The 17,546-nt window shown below is 41.7% G+C and overlaps 1 protein-coding gene across 1 annotated transcript in view; it reads right to left on the bottom strand.

The window, feature by feature from the left end:
* NARS1 (asparaginyl-tRNA synthetase 1) overlaps positions 1-17,546 on the bottom strand; it is a 30,732-nt gene continuing 13,186 nt past the window's right edge. Inside the window, exons 7-15 of the mRNA XM_026715327.2 lie at positions 17,261-17,331; positions 15,409-15,495; positions 12,802-13,023; positions 11,045-11,244; positions 9,347-9,482; positions 7,175-7,288; positions 4,670-4,801; positions 2,521-2,652; positions 1-1,153 (exon numbers count right to left, since the gene is read on the bottom strand). Coding sequence (XP_026571112.1) covers positions 1,022-1,153; positions 2,521-2,652; positions 4,670-4,801; positions 7,175-7,288; positions 9,347-9,482; positions 11,045-11,244; positions 12,802-13,023; positions 15,409-15,495; positions 17,261-17,331 — 1,226 coding nt within the window. The 3' untranslated portion in view covers positions 1-1,021. The remainder of the gene's footprint in view (positions 1,154-2,520; positions 2,653-4,669; positions 4,802-7,174; positions 7,289-9,346; positions 9,483-11,044; positions 11,245-12,801; positions 13,024-15,408; positions 15,496-17,260; positions 17,332-17,546) is intronic.

Raw genomic sequence — 17,546 nt, 5'->3', positions numbered from 1 at the left:
TTTTTTTTCCTCCAATGCTCTGAATTTATTGATTGCAGATTTTGAAATGGGGACACAGCAGTTAACAGAAACAAGTTGAGATAAAATGTACATCAAAGAATGCTGCCAGAGCTGGGAATCCAAAATCTCCTGTGTTTCTTCCAAATTTTTTTCCTAATTGTTTTTTTTGGTGGCTCAAAGGCAGTTTACCTTTCAACTGTCCGATGTCAGTAAAAACATTTATAGGAAAGCTAAGCACAATTTGGCCCAAATACTTGCAGACGAGGAAATATCAAGAGTATTAGCAATACATTCAGCTTTTTTCAATGTCACTTCCCAGCTCCTTTGGAGGGAATAAAGATGTCAAGTATTTTTCTGAATCAACCATTTAGCCTAACCCACATACATAGATCTTGAAAAGCAAGCTAATTAGCCGTAAAATACAGAAACCGTTCTCATGAGCCATGATGGAACTTAAGTAGTAGTCATCTTTTAGGAAAGTATTGAATGCTTAGTGCTAAGAGTACTAAATACTCATTAGACTATTTATAAGACCCCAAGGTAGCGGGTCAAAACTGGACTAGAATTGTCCTTTTTTCGCAGGATTTTCTTTATATTTAAAAACCATTTTATATGCCTGCAACTTACGTTTGTATTGGCATCAGCAAAGACTGCTTCCTAATGTTTATTTTCCCCAAATCCGAAATCAAATGCTGAATCCAGATCCTGCTGTTTTCTTTATACTTTTCTGAGAACCCAAGGCTACAAAGTGTTGTTACAGATCATATGACCTTAAAGTACACCCCACAGCGAGTTTCCACTGGCAATCAATGATTTCAAATATACTAAAAGAAGACATGAGAGTGAAACCAGATTGAGACAATCAGAGGGGAAGACATTTCTGGAATCAGCAGACTGGAATTTAAATTCCAGTTCAAAGCAATTTCATTTGAAAAAACAACATCTGTATGTATGTTTGGGACAGAGACATAAAATTATGAGAAGGAAATTGGATAGACTTTGTCCATCAAGAAACTGTTGATTAGGGTTTGCATCGCTGAACAAATCGAGGATATAGGCATACATCTCGGATATGGTGTCTGTTCAGAATCCAGGTAAGGAATCGCTCCAGGCCTAATCCGTAACCACCATGAGGACATGTGCCATATTTACGCTGCAAAGCCAAAAATGAGACAGGCGTCAATTAATGCCTAATGATCAAACCACCTTGCAACCCCAAACCATGACTTAATAGTGTACCTTTATATGTCGTGCTAAGACAATGTAATTTGCCTGGGGTTTGCTTATAATGCCATCCCTCCTCCATTGCTAAGCCATGAAGTTGTGCAAATCAGACACCTGAGATTATTTAACACCTCATAGCTGGGGACAACTTAGCCTTCAGTACTTATATGGGTATTCCCACTCTATTTCTAAATAATTCAGGGTTACGATGAACGAATCAAATTCCATTGTCACACAAGCCTGTTGTGGGTTAGTCTAAAAAAAAAAAAACTGTAACCCCGTTCCCCAGTTGATATCAACAAGGGAAGTTTGTGCTGAAGAGCAGAGACTGGAGAATGGCTGCCATTCTGAAGTCTTGCTCCAATTTGGAGACACTATATGGATTAGTAGTTCAGCATTAAGAAAACCTTTTAGCCATGAAATCCAGCTGGGTGACTCTGAGCCACTCACTCTCTTAGTCCAAACTACCTCACAGGCTTGTTGTTTTGGCAAAAATAGGAGGAAGAAGGGGTATAAGGTAAGTTTGCTGCCTTGAATTATTTATAAAGTATTAAAGGCAGGATGAAAATTGGATGAATAGACAAGCTGTCTGCTCATACAGACCCACTGCATATATTCCAATTGTCAGCTGTTATTCCATATATTGCCCCTTAGATAACAACTGACAATTTAAAACAAATATCTTCTCCCTGATTTGCAGGGAGAAAACAGATGCATGAAAACTCATCAGCAGAAACAGAGATTATAGACTTTTTCCCCATAGCCAATTCCTCCTCTTGCCAAAACATCTTCAATCTCTTCCCCTTTGGAATAAGAAGCAGCTACCTAACAAACAGACTATATCACATTCAGTGGGTAAGGGGTGGAACCTAAGACAAATGAAAAAGAGTTTGGAAGTTTGAGATAAGAAGCACATTGTGGTACTTTTTTCATGCTGAAGAATGAATTTCGCTTTAAAGAGTAATACTTTGCCCTGCAAAACGTGCTTAAAACCTTCTGAATGTTCATTTTATTCAATTAACATTCAGTGATTATTGATAGGATTTACTGCCATGTATTTAATTATAGGCATTAAATAGATTGATAATTATATTATGTTACCAATTTGGCAAGTTTGTCTATAACTGTTCCAAAAGCTTTCTGGGGCCTGTTTTTAGCATTTTCTACATTAATTGGTCCGCCAAAGTCTGCTGGATTTGATTTGATTTTTGGTTTGCCTTCCAAGAATACTGTGTTCCTGCCACATGGTAAATGAATGACAAGACAGGCCACCAACTCATAACACATAATACATACCTGGTCTGTATACCAATAATAAGGGGTGGGATCAATTCCTTCTCTCTTGTAACCTTCTAGTAGCTCCTCACTGTCCCAAATACGCATGGAGCCTCCCACAATTTCACCAACATTAGGCATCAACACATCAACCTATATAAATCAAGACAAAAAGGCAATTGAGAGTCAGAAATGCATATGACTTAACTTGGTTTAGAATTGCAACTCCTAGCCCACAACAATTATTGTATAATAATTAACCTTATTGTAGGTCACTCAGCAGAGTTGGGAAGCCAAACGGAAGGTGCTGGGTTTGTAACATGTATGGCCCAAAGATTAAAGATGAGCAACACAAGGATTCAGAAAAAAAATTCTCCTCTTCCCCTCCCCCTTCTCAAATAACCTATGTGTCAGTCAAATATTATAAACAGAGGCCTCCTGTGAGCTGTGGATTTGAGTGACATCTTGTGGCCAATGACCTGTAAAACAGCCTCTCGGGAAGAACATTCCAAACTGTGTGCTGGTGCCCAGAATTTTTTTCAGTCTGAAAGGAGTCTTGGAGAGTAAAATTTAATCCCTTAGAATCGCTCTTTCCAATTGAGGAGAGATGCACTTCAATGCTGGAATGTTCTTTTTACCCTTTGCGCTACAAGTTATGGTTACAAATATGTGTAGAACATTCCTCCCCAACCACAATTTGGCTTTCAGCATGGATTTAGACAGCACACTAGACCAATCACATTATGGTTTAACCAACCACTCACTGACTTAGGATCCATCTACCGCAGGGGTGTCAAACTTGTGTGGTCACGTTGCCATCATGTGACATATTGCGACTTTTCCCCTTTGCTAAAACGGGTGGGCATGGCCAGTATGTGACGCATCCGGCCCATGAGTTTGATACCCGTGATCTACTGTAACATTTTACCCATGACTAGCTAAGATTCTACAGCATGGGTGTGAAATGGTGCCGCAGCATGTTGATATTGTGTGATGTTTCATGGTATTTTTGCCCTTCGCGGAGCTGAGGTGGGCGTGGCCTGCACATGACACATCCGGCCCCCGGGCTGCCAGTTGGACACCACTGTTCTACAGCATATCATTTTGGGTGTCATCCGTTTTGAACATATATAGTCTTTCTTTTCCAAGTGTATTAATTCTTTATAGCAGGGGTGTCAAACTCAAGGCCCGTGGGCTGAATCCATTTTGGGGCGGGGTGCTTAAATCCGGCCCATGAGGCCGGCCTGGAAATATCAAGGGGTTGGTACCTCTGGCGGTTCAAACGGGCTGCATGCGGGCTGCCCCATGACTTGTTTTCTCCCTCCATGGCCTCCTGCAGCACTCTGCCAGCTGAAAACGGGCCCAAAACAGCCTGAAAAACGGACTGAAAAATGGTCTGAAAATAGCAAAAAAATGGGCCTAAAAACAGGCCCCAAAATGGGCTGAAAGACTGAAAACTGAAAAATGGGCTGAAAACCAAAAAACTGCCCCCAAAATGGCTGAAAAATGTCCAGCAGTGTGCTGCAGGAGGCATCTACCCTACCCTCCACCCCACCAGCCTGCAGGAGAACAACGCAATCCAGTTTGACACCCCTGCTTTATAGCATAGGAAGCCAAACACAGTACCTACAATCTGAAGATACATAGCCCAGGAGGGTCTATAGAAATTCTCAATCATCCAGATCATGATTGTCCCAAAAGTACTTTTCAAAAGGACAAATGGACTTCTCTTTTTTTCCCCTTGAAAACATTTCACTTCTCATCCAAGAACTAAAGAATGGATGGAGAGATAAGATGTGAACCGTTTCCAAAGAGAAAAAAAAAACCCCGAGAAACTCCAGTTGCCTTTTTGAAAAGCCCCTTTGGTACAGACCAGGGGAATCCTGCCTGCAAGTGGATGAGATCCCCTCTCCCAAAAGCTGCCAGAAATCAAGAGACACCAGGGGAGGCAGAGGTGCAAAACGACAGCACGGCATTCTAAACGGTGCAAATACTCAGGAATCAAGGGTTGCTTTTTTGTTTTTCAAAATCCTGTTTTGAATAGGTTTAAAGACCTGGCTATAACCAGGTGGGGAATTTAGACTCCACATTAGGAAGAGGAGTAAGTCTCCCCTCCCCCCCCCCCCTCCGCCATCTTGCATGCAATACACAAAGGGGAACACAAACTGACAGATTCAGTAAGACGGGCGTCCTCGGGGCAGCGCTGCATGTAGAAGGATTTAATCTCAGCAGGAAATCGACAGAGCAAGATTGGTTCGTTAATAGCATCGGTCATCTGTCTCTCTGGAGCTTCTGGGATATCCTGTGGTTGAAAAAAAGCAGCAGTTAATTTCTCCTTCTGCCTAAAACTGTTCCACTTCCACTGATTAAGCCCCCTTCTATCTCTGGAGTCACTTTTTTTTTTTTAACTAGCCTAAAGCCTTGTTAAGCTTACTGTTATTTTAGCAGCCAAATTTGGGGATCAACCAGTGGTCAGATCAAAGCAGGGGTTCTTCAAATTTGAATTTTAAGACTTGCGGACTTCAACTCCCAGAATTCCTCCTCCAGTCATGTTAGCTCAGGAATTGTGGGAGTTGAAGTTGCCAAATTTGAAGACTCTTGGATCAAAGCTTAGGTTGACCAAAACAGCAGTCACAGAGGAAGTGTAGACGACCTGAGCCAATCCTTCAAGGAGCTAGACAAAGCCTCCAGAAGACATGGCTGTTTCAACCTTTTGAGGGACACTTTACAGGTAGTTCTTGTCTTACAATCATTCACTTAGGGACAGTTTTGAAGTTACAATGGTACAGAAGAAAGTGATTTAAGGATAGTGCTTACACTTATGACCGTTGCAGCAAGCCACAATCATGTGATTGTCATTTGTGATCTTCCCAGCCAGCTTCTGAGAAGCAAAATCAATAGGGAAGGTCACAAGTCACAATCACATGATGCCTCACGTAATGACTGTGGCAAAAAAAAGTGTCATAAAATTGGCTGCTGTTGCATGATGTCTCATTTAATAACCACACGGCTTACAATGAATTTTCTGGTCTTATTGTGGATGTAGCCGCTGAAAATAAAATTTGAACACCAGATAAGCTTTTACAGTAAGTCAAGCTGGTCCAATATAATAATAGCTTTACAGGTCATAAAAAATCGATTGAATTCTCCTGGAGATTCAGATGCCCTTATGATTAGCTCCACACATTAAATTAAGATACTGTAGACCTTCCTTGACTATTGTTTACTCAAACTACCATTGGTTAAGCTGACATGACTTGCCAAGCCATAAATCGGGATCTATAAATCACAATAGATTTATATGTCACATGAAGCCAAGTCCAAACAATGTTATAACTTTGGATAATGTGCTACCAGATCCACAGCCAACACACAATCTGGGACAAGAATTCAAATTTCATTTCAAATTTCAATATCTCCTATAAGCCATAATGGATCCTGAACCAAAGGCACAAGAAGGAATGATTATACTTTTTCTTTCTCTGATTGCTCTAATCTGATACTCTAATTCTCTTTTATCTTTTCACATCCTTTCCCATACAGAAAGGGATATGAGATCTGAATTTACTTAAACTTTTTTTTCATACACAATTCAACCTCCTCCTATTTTTTTTCACAACAACCTGGTGAGCTGAGCTGAAAGACAGCAACTGGCCCAAAGTCACCCAGCTGGTTTTTCATGCCTGAGGTGGAACTAGAACTCACAGTCCCCTGGTGATTTGCCCAAAGCCACCCAGCCAGCTTTCAACCCTAGGGCAGGACTGGAACTCACAGTCTCCTGCATTCTTAACCAATATACCAAACAGTTCTGTTTGTGTTTTTGGTGTTTTTCTTTTTTATTTTAAGCATTTTTTGACCACCAAGAAAACTCTAGACTGCAAACTAGACTGGAAGTCCGAAAAAGTCCATGAGGATTCATTGTCATCGCAGACAGAAATAGTGTAGGGACATAGTCTGAGAGACAGGCCAAAGAAAAATATCAGGAAGAACTCAAAAGGAAGACAGCTAAAGAACAATTATTTGGGAGAATAACGTTTAAGGAAAGGGAGACTACACAAACTGATGTACTTGATTGCTGGGGATTTTTGAAATTAGGACAACAGCCATAATTTGCAGGTTAGCTTGATATCCAATAACTTAATAATTTAATTCTTCTTTTCTTTAGACTAGCCAAATCCAAATCCTGCAGCCGTTCTTCATATGTTTTAGTCTCCAGGCCTTTAATCATCTTAGTTGCACTTCTCTGCACTTTTTCCAAAGTCTCAACATCTTTTTTGTAATGTGGTGACCAAAACTGGCTGCAGGATTCCAAGTGTGGCCTTACTAAGGCTTTATAAAGCGTTACTAATACTTTACCTTATTTCACGTGAATTTTTTTTATTGCTTTCAAGTGGGATTATTTTTTTTAAAGTTTCTTATTTTATGTTTTACAATAATCCATTTCAAGCATGTGTCGACTAGGTACATATTTCTTGTGCTTACAATTATAAGTGGGATTATTTTTGACTTTCCAGTCTACCCTGGGATCAACTGGTGGTTTCCCATCCAAAACTAACACAAACCATCCAAGATCAGCTAAATGCTGCTACCCAGTTGGGCCAGATGCTTAACTGCTTCTGCTTCTTCAGGTACAAGAGAAAGGCTAGGGTGCTTAAAAACAAAATCAGAAGCTTACTTCTCCAAACTCGTAGTAGGTGTCATCTTCCTTTTTCACCTCATGTTCCTTGAGCCATATCAGGGCTTCTGTGTAGTCCATCCGTTTGAAGGGGCGCTTGGGAGGCTCAAAGTTCTGCAATTACAGGTGAAAGATGCATCGGTAAAGATGGCAGGACTTTAAAAACTACAACAGTTGAGCGGTTTAATTGTATTACAGATAGTACTTGACTTATAACAGTTTATTTCATGACCGTTACAAACAGCCCTGAAAAAAGTGACTTATGACCGTTTTTCACACTTATGATTGTTTTGCAGCAACCCCAAGATCAAAATTCAGGTGCTTAGCAACTGACTCATATTTATGATGTGATGACCCGGGGTTTGGCACAAAGGCAACACAGTCATATAATCAGTAGGAGTCCCTTTATTAGCTCCAACTTTGCCCCCAATGTCCTAGTTACCTTCCGGGCTGGAGAAAAACTCTCCCAAGAACTGCCTTTGGCTGCAGAGAATCAAGTCCAAAATGTGGTCAACAAAAACTGTAACTATAAGTCCAAGCAAGGCAAAATGAGGTAATTATTTCAACAGGGCAGGAGCAAGAATTCCAGACGTGAAGGCACGGCAATAACACAGTTGGGAAGACACCAGGAACACAGATAAGCAAAGTCAACACAAGATAAATTCATGTTTGTTCCCAGCTGCTGCCGCACTCAGCATGCATCTCTTTTAAAATCTCTTCCCAGCTGGCTAATGAAGGGAATCAGGGCCCTTTCCTTCCCCGTAAGCCACGCAACCCACGTTGCTCTCTTCTCTGTTCCTCCCTGTGTGCCCTGGGATGAAGAGGGGGTTGGGACTGGGTTATCCTCTGAACTCCCTCTTCCTTGTTCTACCTTTTCCCTGCTCTGCCCAGCCGGAATTTGCCCTTCCCCAGTTTCCTCCATCACCAACGGAGCCGCACTCCCACTCCCTGTCAGCTGTTTGTCTTCCTCCTCAGATTCGGACTCCGATGGGGGCATGACATATGACGGTTGCAGTGTCCTGGGGTCACGTGATCCCCTTTTGTGACCTTCTGACAAGCAAAGTCAATGGAGAAGCCAGACTCACTTAACCACCAAGTTCCTAACTTAGCAACTTCAGTGTTTCACTTAACCAACGTGGCAAGAAAAGTTGTAACATGGGACCAAATTCACTTAACAAAGGTTTCCCATAGCAACATAAATTGGGGGCTCAATTGTTGGTCGTAAGTCGAGGACTACCGGTATCCTCTTTGGGTCACGTTCTATCTTGACACTGCCAGACATTCTGACCACTAGTGAACCATAAACGTACAGATAAGTCCTCAACGTTCAACTGGATGGCTTAGAGCAGGGGTGTCCAACCTTGGCAACTTTAAGACTTGTGGACTTCAGCTCCCAGAATTCCTCAGCCAGCAAAGCTGGCTGAGGAATTCTGGGAGCTGAAGTCCACAAGTCTTAAAGTTGCCAAGGTTGGACACCCCTGGCTTAGAGGCTATTTGAAGCTATGACAAATCTTCCAAGCTCTACTTAACCACCCGATTCCACTCTCCTTCCCCACTGTGTTCTCATGACTGCATTTGGGTTGCTTGTCAACTGGCCAACATTCATGGCTATTTGCAGGGCCTTATGTTTACAGGACTACAAATTACGTTTTTCCCCCCAGAAACTGGCACTTTGTTCTGATGCCTGAAAAAAAAAAAAAAAACCAACCCATAACGAACATTTACTGACCCTTGTAAAATAAAAAAAGATTATAAAATCAGATCCAATCACGTGATGACCTGCTTTACAACAATCATAACTTATGATCGTAATTGTGGGACTCAGGATCCTCATTCAAGGACTATCTATACACATGAGCCTTTAAAAACATTTCATACGTATATTTGTGCCTGCCTCCTTCTTCGTTTCTACCGCCTCCCTGGATTATTTAGATTAGATTAACATATTAACAGAGTTGGAAGGGACCTTGGAGGCCATCTAGTCCAACCCTCCCCACCACCACTCAAGCAGGAGACCCTACACCATTTCTGACAAATGGCAGTCCAATCTCTTCTTGAAAGTCTCAAGTGAGGACGCTCCCACAATTTCCAAAGGCAAAGCTGTTTTATTTTACAGAGAGATTTGGTTCTGCAACAGGCAAACTTGCAATTTTTTTTGTCTCAGCCACTTACCGGATTGAGGGCATACACTATATCAGACACTGGGGATTTGAGGACCCTATCCACCACATCACAGACGAGATCTTCCAGACGGTTCAGCAGGTCTTCATAGCTCATGAAAGGGCACTCCGCTTCAATGTGAGTATATCTGGAAGAAGAAACCAGTGACTTCACACACACACAAACAAGGCTGGGAACTACCATGCAATTCCTCATCCCCTCTAGATACAACCCTGGCCACTGAATGCACCTTTACAAGCACATCTGGAGAAATTACTCCACTCAGGTTTGGACTGGATTATGTGTCCGCACACATCAGTTAACCATTTTTGGGAAAGTGGCAGAATGAAAGGATGGGAAGAAGGAGGATCTTTCTTTCTTTCTTTCTTTCTTTCTTTCTTTCTTTCTTTCTTTCTTTCTTTCTTTCTTTCTTTCTTTCTTTCTTTCTTTCTTTCTTTCTTTCTCTCTCTCTCTCTCTCTCTCTCTTTTCTTTCTTTCTTTCTCTCTTTCCTTTCTTCCTTTTCTTTCCGTTTTCATCCATCTACTACCCACATATTTTATTGGCATCCCCTGCATTATTTCCTGCAGTGCTTCCTCTAAGCAAACAATCCAGACTTTTAGCAAGTGACTTCCTTTAGTGCTTTGCATAGAGAAAAGGAAGGAAAGACACACATGAAAAGAAAACAAAGGGAGGGAAAGAAAGAGATGTTGGAAAGGAAAAGAAAACCATAAACTTCTCCTGACTTTGGGCTCCAGCCCTATCACTGACCTGCAGGTCTTGCGGATCAACATAGAACAAGATAAAGTAACAGATTTGGAGGAGACTTTAGAGGTATTCTACTCTTAGCTTTAGATTGCTTCTCTAATTAACTGCTTCTCTGTCATCTGCACCTCTATAAATGTCTGGTTTAGTTCTGCAACCCAACAGGACAGACACAGACTTCAGAGGATAATTAGGACTGCAGAAAAAACAATTGCTACCAACCTGCCTTCCATCGAGGACCTGTATACTGCACCAGTCAAAAAAAGGGCTGTGAAAATATTTACAGACCCCTCACATCCCAGACATAAACTGTTTCAACTCCTACTCTCAAAACAACACTATAGAGCACTGCACACCAGAACAACTAGACACAAGGACAGTTTTTCCCAAACGCCATCACTCTGCTAAACAAATAATTCCCTCAACACTGTCCAACTATTTACAAAGTCTGCACTCCTATTACTATTAATCTTCTCATCACTCATCACCCATCCCCTCCCACTTGTGACTGTATGACTGTAACCTTGTTGCTTGTATCCTTACGATTTATATTGACTGTTTCCTAGTATGATTTGATTGCTTATTGTATCCTATGACTATTATTAAGTGTTGTACCTTCTGATTCTTGACTCTTGACGAATGTATCGTTTCTTTTATGTATATTGAGAGCATTTGCACTAAGACAAATTCCTTGTGTGTCCAATCACACTTGGTCAATAAAGAATTCTATTCTATTCTATTCTATTCTATTCTATTCTATTCTATTCTATTCTATTCTATTCTATTCTATTCTATTCTATTCTATTCTATTCTACTTCTAGTCTATTTCTATTCTAACCATGTTCCATTCATCTCAAATAGAAATACAGTCTACTCCAAAAAAGCCCCTGAGCTGAAACACATCTTAAAAGTTGCTAAGGTTGAGAAACAGTGAAATAGGCATTTACTCAGAGAGGTGCCTGCGTGTCCTCGACTGTTCTGCTCGGTAGGACTGGGCAATGCAAAAAGTGTCCCCCAAGGCTGGGATGCAGGTCTCCAAATACAGCTGGGATGACTGGGTCAGATAAGCTTCCTCGCCAAAATAATCCATTTTGAAGAGTGTTGAGCCTCCTTCTACCTGCGTTTGAACCAGGGTGGGTGGGGTGATCTAAAGATAAAAGAAGACGTTGTACAGGACATTGAGTTTATTCCCAGGACTTCCACTTCGCACAGAGTTCAAGATAGAAAAACTACACCCGTTGGGGACCTTACCAAAAGAAAACCACATAGCTAGAAACTTTCTTCAAAGGTGAGGGAAGAGAGAGAAAATTCTCTGTGGCCAGAAAAACTAGCAAAAATGTTATTAGTTTTGTTAAGGAGGATTGAGAGCAAAAAATAAGTATAAAATTACATCTGCAGCCAAAATTTTCTTGATGGTGTCAGAGTATATTCATTAACCGGCAGAGACATGGTTAACAAGGTCAGCCAATGAGAGCTGAATTGGGGCTGAAACTTGAGAGAATTTGGGCGTGGTTTATCTCTGTTCTGTGCTCAGCTCTAAAGTGAACAAGAAACTAACTTGCTTACTTGCTGAAACCAATATCTGCTCTGAGCTGCTGCTGCTTGTGTTTTTGATTATTACATTGAAAGAATCTACAAATGGTATTGTAAACTTTACTCATATTAATATCTTTATAAAGAAGTTTATGATCCTGCTGAATCAACCACCTCTGTGTTTTCTGGACTTGAATTTAAGCTGAAAACTCTTAACAGATGGTCTACCAGGATTAAGCCAAATAAGGTTGAGACTCATATTTAATTTAGGTGGTGTAGGATTTAAAATTAAAAAGTGTTATAACTTGAGGACAGGATATAAGATCTTATATCAACTAAACACCACACAATCTCCTAAAGTGGAAAATATATTTAGCTAATGGTTCGGAGGGTAAATCCTGTATTTGTACAGTTACAATTCAAGCATCTTTCCTGGCTCAGGAATGCTGGGATTGAAGTCCACAGGTCATAAAGGGGCCATAGTTCCTCCCCCTACTCTAGAGTATTTTGGCATGATGCTCTCATCGGCTTGCAAACTTCTTTCACTACATGGAATAACGTCATGCCCCCATCTGAATCGAGGAGGAACACAAACAGCTGACAGAGAGCGGGAGAGTGTCTCACCCCCTCTTCATCCTAAGGCACATAAGGAAGGAATGGAGAAGAAAGCAACTTGGGTTGCATGGCTTACAAGGGAGGAAATGGCCCTGATCCTCTTCACAAGCCACACCTGGGAATGGAGTTTAAAGGAGAGGCAGATGGGAGGAACGGTTGTCGGGAACAATTGCTAAGTTGTGTTGGCTGCTGTTATCACAGTTCCTGGCATCCTCCCAACTGGTTTGATTTACTGCTGTGTTACTTCACTTCTGAAACTCCTTATCTTGCCCTGCCAGATTTATTACCTTATTTTGCCTTGTTGGATTTATAATTTAAAGTTTTCTGTTTACAATGTTTGGATTGGAATATCTGCAGCCAAAGGCTGTTGTGGGTTCGTGGGAGTGTTTTTCCTCCAGACTGGAAGGTAACCGGAACACTGGGGGCAAAGTTGGAGCTAATAAAGGGACCCATACTTATTCTCTGGCTGAGTTGCCTTTGTGCCAAGCCCCAGGTCATCACAGAATAATCTGAGAAACCAGTGGCTTAAGAGCAATGACGCCAGAAGCATACTTACTTCGTAATATCCGTGGTCAAAGAAGTGGTCGCGGAAGCACTGGATGACGGTGGAGCGCACCTTTAAGATTCTGCTCAAGGTTTCCCCCCGGATCATCATGTGCCGGTTGTTGAGCTGCACATCCACATCTGACTCTTCATTGACCAGGTTATCGGCTCCTCCAGCAGGAGCCAGACCAATGAGTTCCCAGTAGTCGCAACTCAACTCGTGACCTCCTGGAGCCTGTGGGAATTCAGATTTTTAAAAGACGGAAGACGCTACCACAGTAACACTCACTTAGCACTGAAGATCCTGAAGGTGAAACTCAAAAGACTTTGGCCACCTAATGAGAAGGAAGAACTCACTGGAGAAGAGTCTAATGCTGGGAAAGATTGAGGGCAGAAGAACAAGGGGATGACGGAGAAGGAGATGGCTGGAGGGAATCCAAGGAGGAAGACGAACAGCTGACAGTGAGTGGGAGTGTGGCTCTGTGGGCTGTGGAGGAGGGAGGAAGGGCAAAGTCCGGCTGAGCAGAGCAGGGGAGAGGTAGAACAAGGGAGAGGTAGAACAAAGGAGAGGGAGTTCAGAGGAAGACCCAGAGCCACCCCCTCTTCATCCCATGCAGGGAGAAACAGAGAAGGGAGCAACGTGAGCTGCATGGCTTACAGGGGAGGAAAGAACCCTGATTCCCCTTCTGGGAAGACAGTTGATAAGAAAGGCAGGCTGCGTGCGGCAGGCTGCTGGGAACAAACATGACTTTATCGTATGTTGTCGTGGCTTATCTGTGTTCCTGGCATCTTCCCAACCGTGTGAGTTTTGCCATGTTTTCGAGTCTGAAATTCTTGCTCCTGCCCTGCCAAACTAATTACTTCAGTTTGGCTTGTTTGGACTTTAAGTTACAGTTTGTGTTGCTCATGTTTTGGACTTAATTTCCTGCAGTCAAAGGCTGTTCCTGGGAGAGTTTTTTTCCAGCCAGAAGGTAACCTAGACATTGGGGGCAAAGTTGGAGATAATAAAGAGACTCTTATTGATTATCTGACTGTGTTGCCTTTGTGCCACACCCCAGGTCAACACAGAAGCAGTCAGCGTGAGCTTAAATGGACTTCGGGGGATGGTAGAGGACAGGAAGGCCTGGAGGAATGTTGTCCATATGGGTCGCAATGGGTCGGACACAACCTTGCAACTAACAACAACAAAAGCACTATCTGAAACTCAGTGAGGTTAGAAAGGCGTATTAACAATTACAGGTAGTCCTCGACTTACAACAGTTCATTAAGTGATCATTCGAAGTTACAACGGCACTGAAAAACATGACTTGTGACCATTTTTCACTTATGACTATCACAGCATCGCCATGGTCGCATGATCAAAATTCAGGTGCTTGGCAACTGGTTCGTATTTATGACGGTTGTAGTGTCCCAGGGTCATGTGATCACCTTTTGCGACCTTCTGACAAGCAAACTCAGTGAGGAAGCCAGGTTCACTTAACAACCGCACCATTAACTTAACAACTGCAATGATTCACTTAGCAACAGAGGCAAGAAAATGGGCAAAACCCATTTAACAAATGTTTCACTTAGCAACAGAAATTTTGGGCTCAGTTGTGGTTGTAAGTCAAGGACTTCCTATATTTCATTGAATCAAAGGATCTCTCCTTTCTGGAATGATCAGCGGATTTCACAGACAGTTTTTACATAATCAGTATCTCTTTAAAGGGATAACTTGTAACAGAAAATCAAACCAGCCCAACGAAAACTGAATAAACTCCTTGACAAGAGAAAGAAAATGAGAGCCATTCACAAAAGTCAGACCAGTAATAAGTTAAAACTGACTTTTTACTCAACGCTAAAACAGCCCTTCCCACTAGATCAGGGTTTGAGTTCAGATATCATACTAAGCTGTAACACACTTTGGTTTATTTTGACTTATTATGTTTATTTTATTTATTTGTCAGTTGCTTACAAGATAATAGGTATAAGTAAAAACATAGTTATGAATACATATAAGAAAAATAAAAGAAACAATAGGACAGGGACAGGAGGCACGTTGGCACGCTTATGCATGCCCCCTACAGACCTTTTAGGAAAGGGGTGAGGTCAATAGTAGAAAGTCTAAGGTTAAAGTTTTGGGGGTTTGGGGAAGAAACCACAGAGTCAGGTAGAGCCTGGACCCAATATTATTACTTCATAAAACAGGGTTTGCAATTTCATTGTGATGGACAAACCTGACAAGTCTTACTGGCTTATTCAAAAACCAACATTATGTAAGTTATGACTCAGCACAATTTGCAAATTTGGCTGTGCACTGAAACCAAGGTAACTTAAGATATATGCTGGAAAAAGTTGGCAAAAGTTTGATCTCCACATTACTACATTAAGTCATTCCGTCAGCAAGAGAAAATTCCAAACGTGAATATTTCCTGGGCGTTAAAAATTTCTACTCAAAAGGTCAGCACGCCAGAAAGTCTAAAGTCCTCATTTTATGACTTGACACACTAGTTTGCTCATCCTTATTGTTCACTGATTGAATACAGAATAAAGAAATAAAGAAACAAACACCTTTATGGCGGGCAACTTTCGAGCAAACATAAAGTCCTTTATGTTAAAAGTAAAAATAAAATGCACTTACCTGCTTGCCTTCAGGAACCAGATTGAGGGTGCCATATACCGCAACGCTGCTCTCAGTTGAAAGAACCACTCCATTGTAACACTGACACTACAGGGAGAAATAAAGGAACATTTAGTCAATGTCACCAGAAGTTTAAAAAATAATAGCTCTGTGCCTTCAAGTCAGTCTTGACCCCTGACAATTGCTTAGACAAGTCCTTTCAGTTTTCTTAGCAACATTTTCGGAAGTTGTTTGCCATCGTTTCTTCCTAAGGCTGATAAAGTGACTGGCAGGGATGTCAAACTCAAGGCACACGGGTTGCATCCAGCCCGTGATGTAGTTGGATTTGGCCCGCAGGACTGTCCTGAAAAATGTAAGGAGCCAGCCCATGTCACTTCGGCTGTCTACCTGCATTGCTTTGGCCCAGTCTACCTGATGCGAAGAGAAAACATCAGGCCAGCATGGCTTCGGCCCAGTCTACCCGATTAGAAGAGGAAACATCAGGACAGCATGGCTTCGGCCCAGTCTACCCGATACAAAGAGGAGACATGGGGCCAGCATGGCTTCGGCCCAGTCTACCCAATGTGAACAGGAGACATAAGGTCAGCATGGCTTCGGCCCAGTCTACCCAATGCGAAGAGGAAACATTAGGCCAGCATGGGTTTGACCCAGTCTGCCCAATGCAAAGAGGAAACATCGGGCCAGCATGGCTTCGGCCTAGTCTACCCAATGCAAAGAGGAAACATGCCAGCAGTTTGGGGAGTGGCATCAAGCTGACCATGCCCACCCAGTTGGCCATGCCCACCCGGCCCCAGGGGTCAACCACAGCCCTGATGCAGCCCTCAATGAAATTGAGTTTGACACCCATGGCCTAAGGTCACCCAGATGGCTTTGTGGCTTAGGCAGAACTAAAACTCGCAGTTTCTAGGCTTCTAGCCTGATGCCACTACACCAAATTGGTTCTTAAAAATAATAATCGGGGGGAAAACCCGTTTTCTTATTCATTTTAATGGATTCAGTCACACCACATTGTAACAAGATTTGTCAGCCACTCTGGTCACCAATTAGGGAGGAAAGAAATAGAAAACAGAACTTCATACAGGAATGCAAATGTATACAGAATGGATGAATATTTTTACAGTACAGTAGGTGGAAGACTAAAGAACATGAAAGCAAGATAAAAATGAAAAGAAAGGATTCTAATCATATAAGGAGCAATCATATTAAACATAATGTAATGTGATTGCTCCTGGTGTGTTTAGGATCTTTTCTGTTCTTTCACATTGAAAACTACAATTTTGGGACAAATTTGGAAGGTGTCTGGGGCTACACCCAAAGCACTTGAGGAAAGGATGAAAGCCCAGAAAAATGGAATGCAAAGTAATTTGATGTAGGAGAAAAAAATACTGAATAAAGCTGAAAGCCTTAGCAGAAAACTTGGAACATCACAGAATCTACCTTCTGGGAGAAAACACAAGCTATGAGAAGATAAAAAGTTCGGTCAAGTTTCACTAATAAAAGATTAAGGTTGCATGATGATAATGCAAGACTGTATGATGAACATCTGGTTGGCCTTTGTGGGATAAGGATTGTTAAGTCAAATGTCTTCGATCTGATCCCTGGGCTATGCTTCACAATCCTTATCCCACAAACGCCACTAAGATGTTGTCACTTGAACCATGCTGTTTAGTGATATCCTCTCTATAACCATGGAGGTTTTCCACAGAACTGAAAAGATGATGTGCAGTCAGAAACCTTTTCTACCTTTCTTTCATCATATGTTGACTTTCAATTGATTTTAGGGCTGCTTGAATAAAATTAACCAGGATATGAAATTTTGATGCACTTAGAACAGACTGAAAAGGAAACTTACTAGTTCATCTGATAAGACACACTGAAGGAAGCCTGTGCCATCTCTTAAGACAATAAACATCAAGTTTTTCCCTGTAGAACAAGAGAAAGAATATCAATTGTATAATCATTTAATTTCCATGTTAGTAAATAACTGTTTCTCTTCCTACCTATCATTTCAAAACTCGTTCTTACTGAGAGCCTTGAGAAGTAGGTAAATACTTTTGGCAGAAGCCAGAAAAAAAACCTGCTGCCATCCTAAGAACTAGTCTGGGGGGGGAAAGCTTTCATGGGTGGCAGATACATTG

This window comes from Pseudonaja textilis, chromosome 2 (genome assembly GCF_049901715.1).
Source record: "Pseudonaja textilis isolate UNSWEBS1 chromosome 2, rPseTex1.2, whole genome shotgun sequence".
Taxonomy (NCBI): Eukaryota; Metazoa; Chordata; class Lepidosauria; order Squamata; family Elapidae; genus Pseudonaja; species Pseudonaja textilis.
This window is presented reverse-complemented; position numbering and strand designations above follow the sequence as displayed.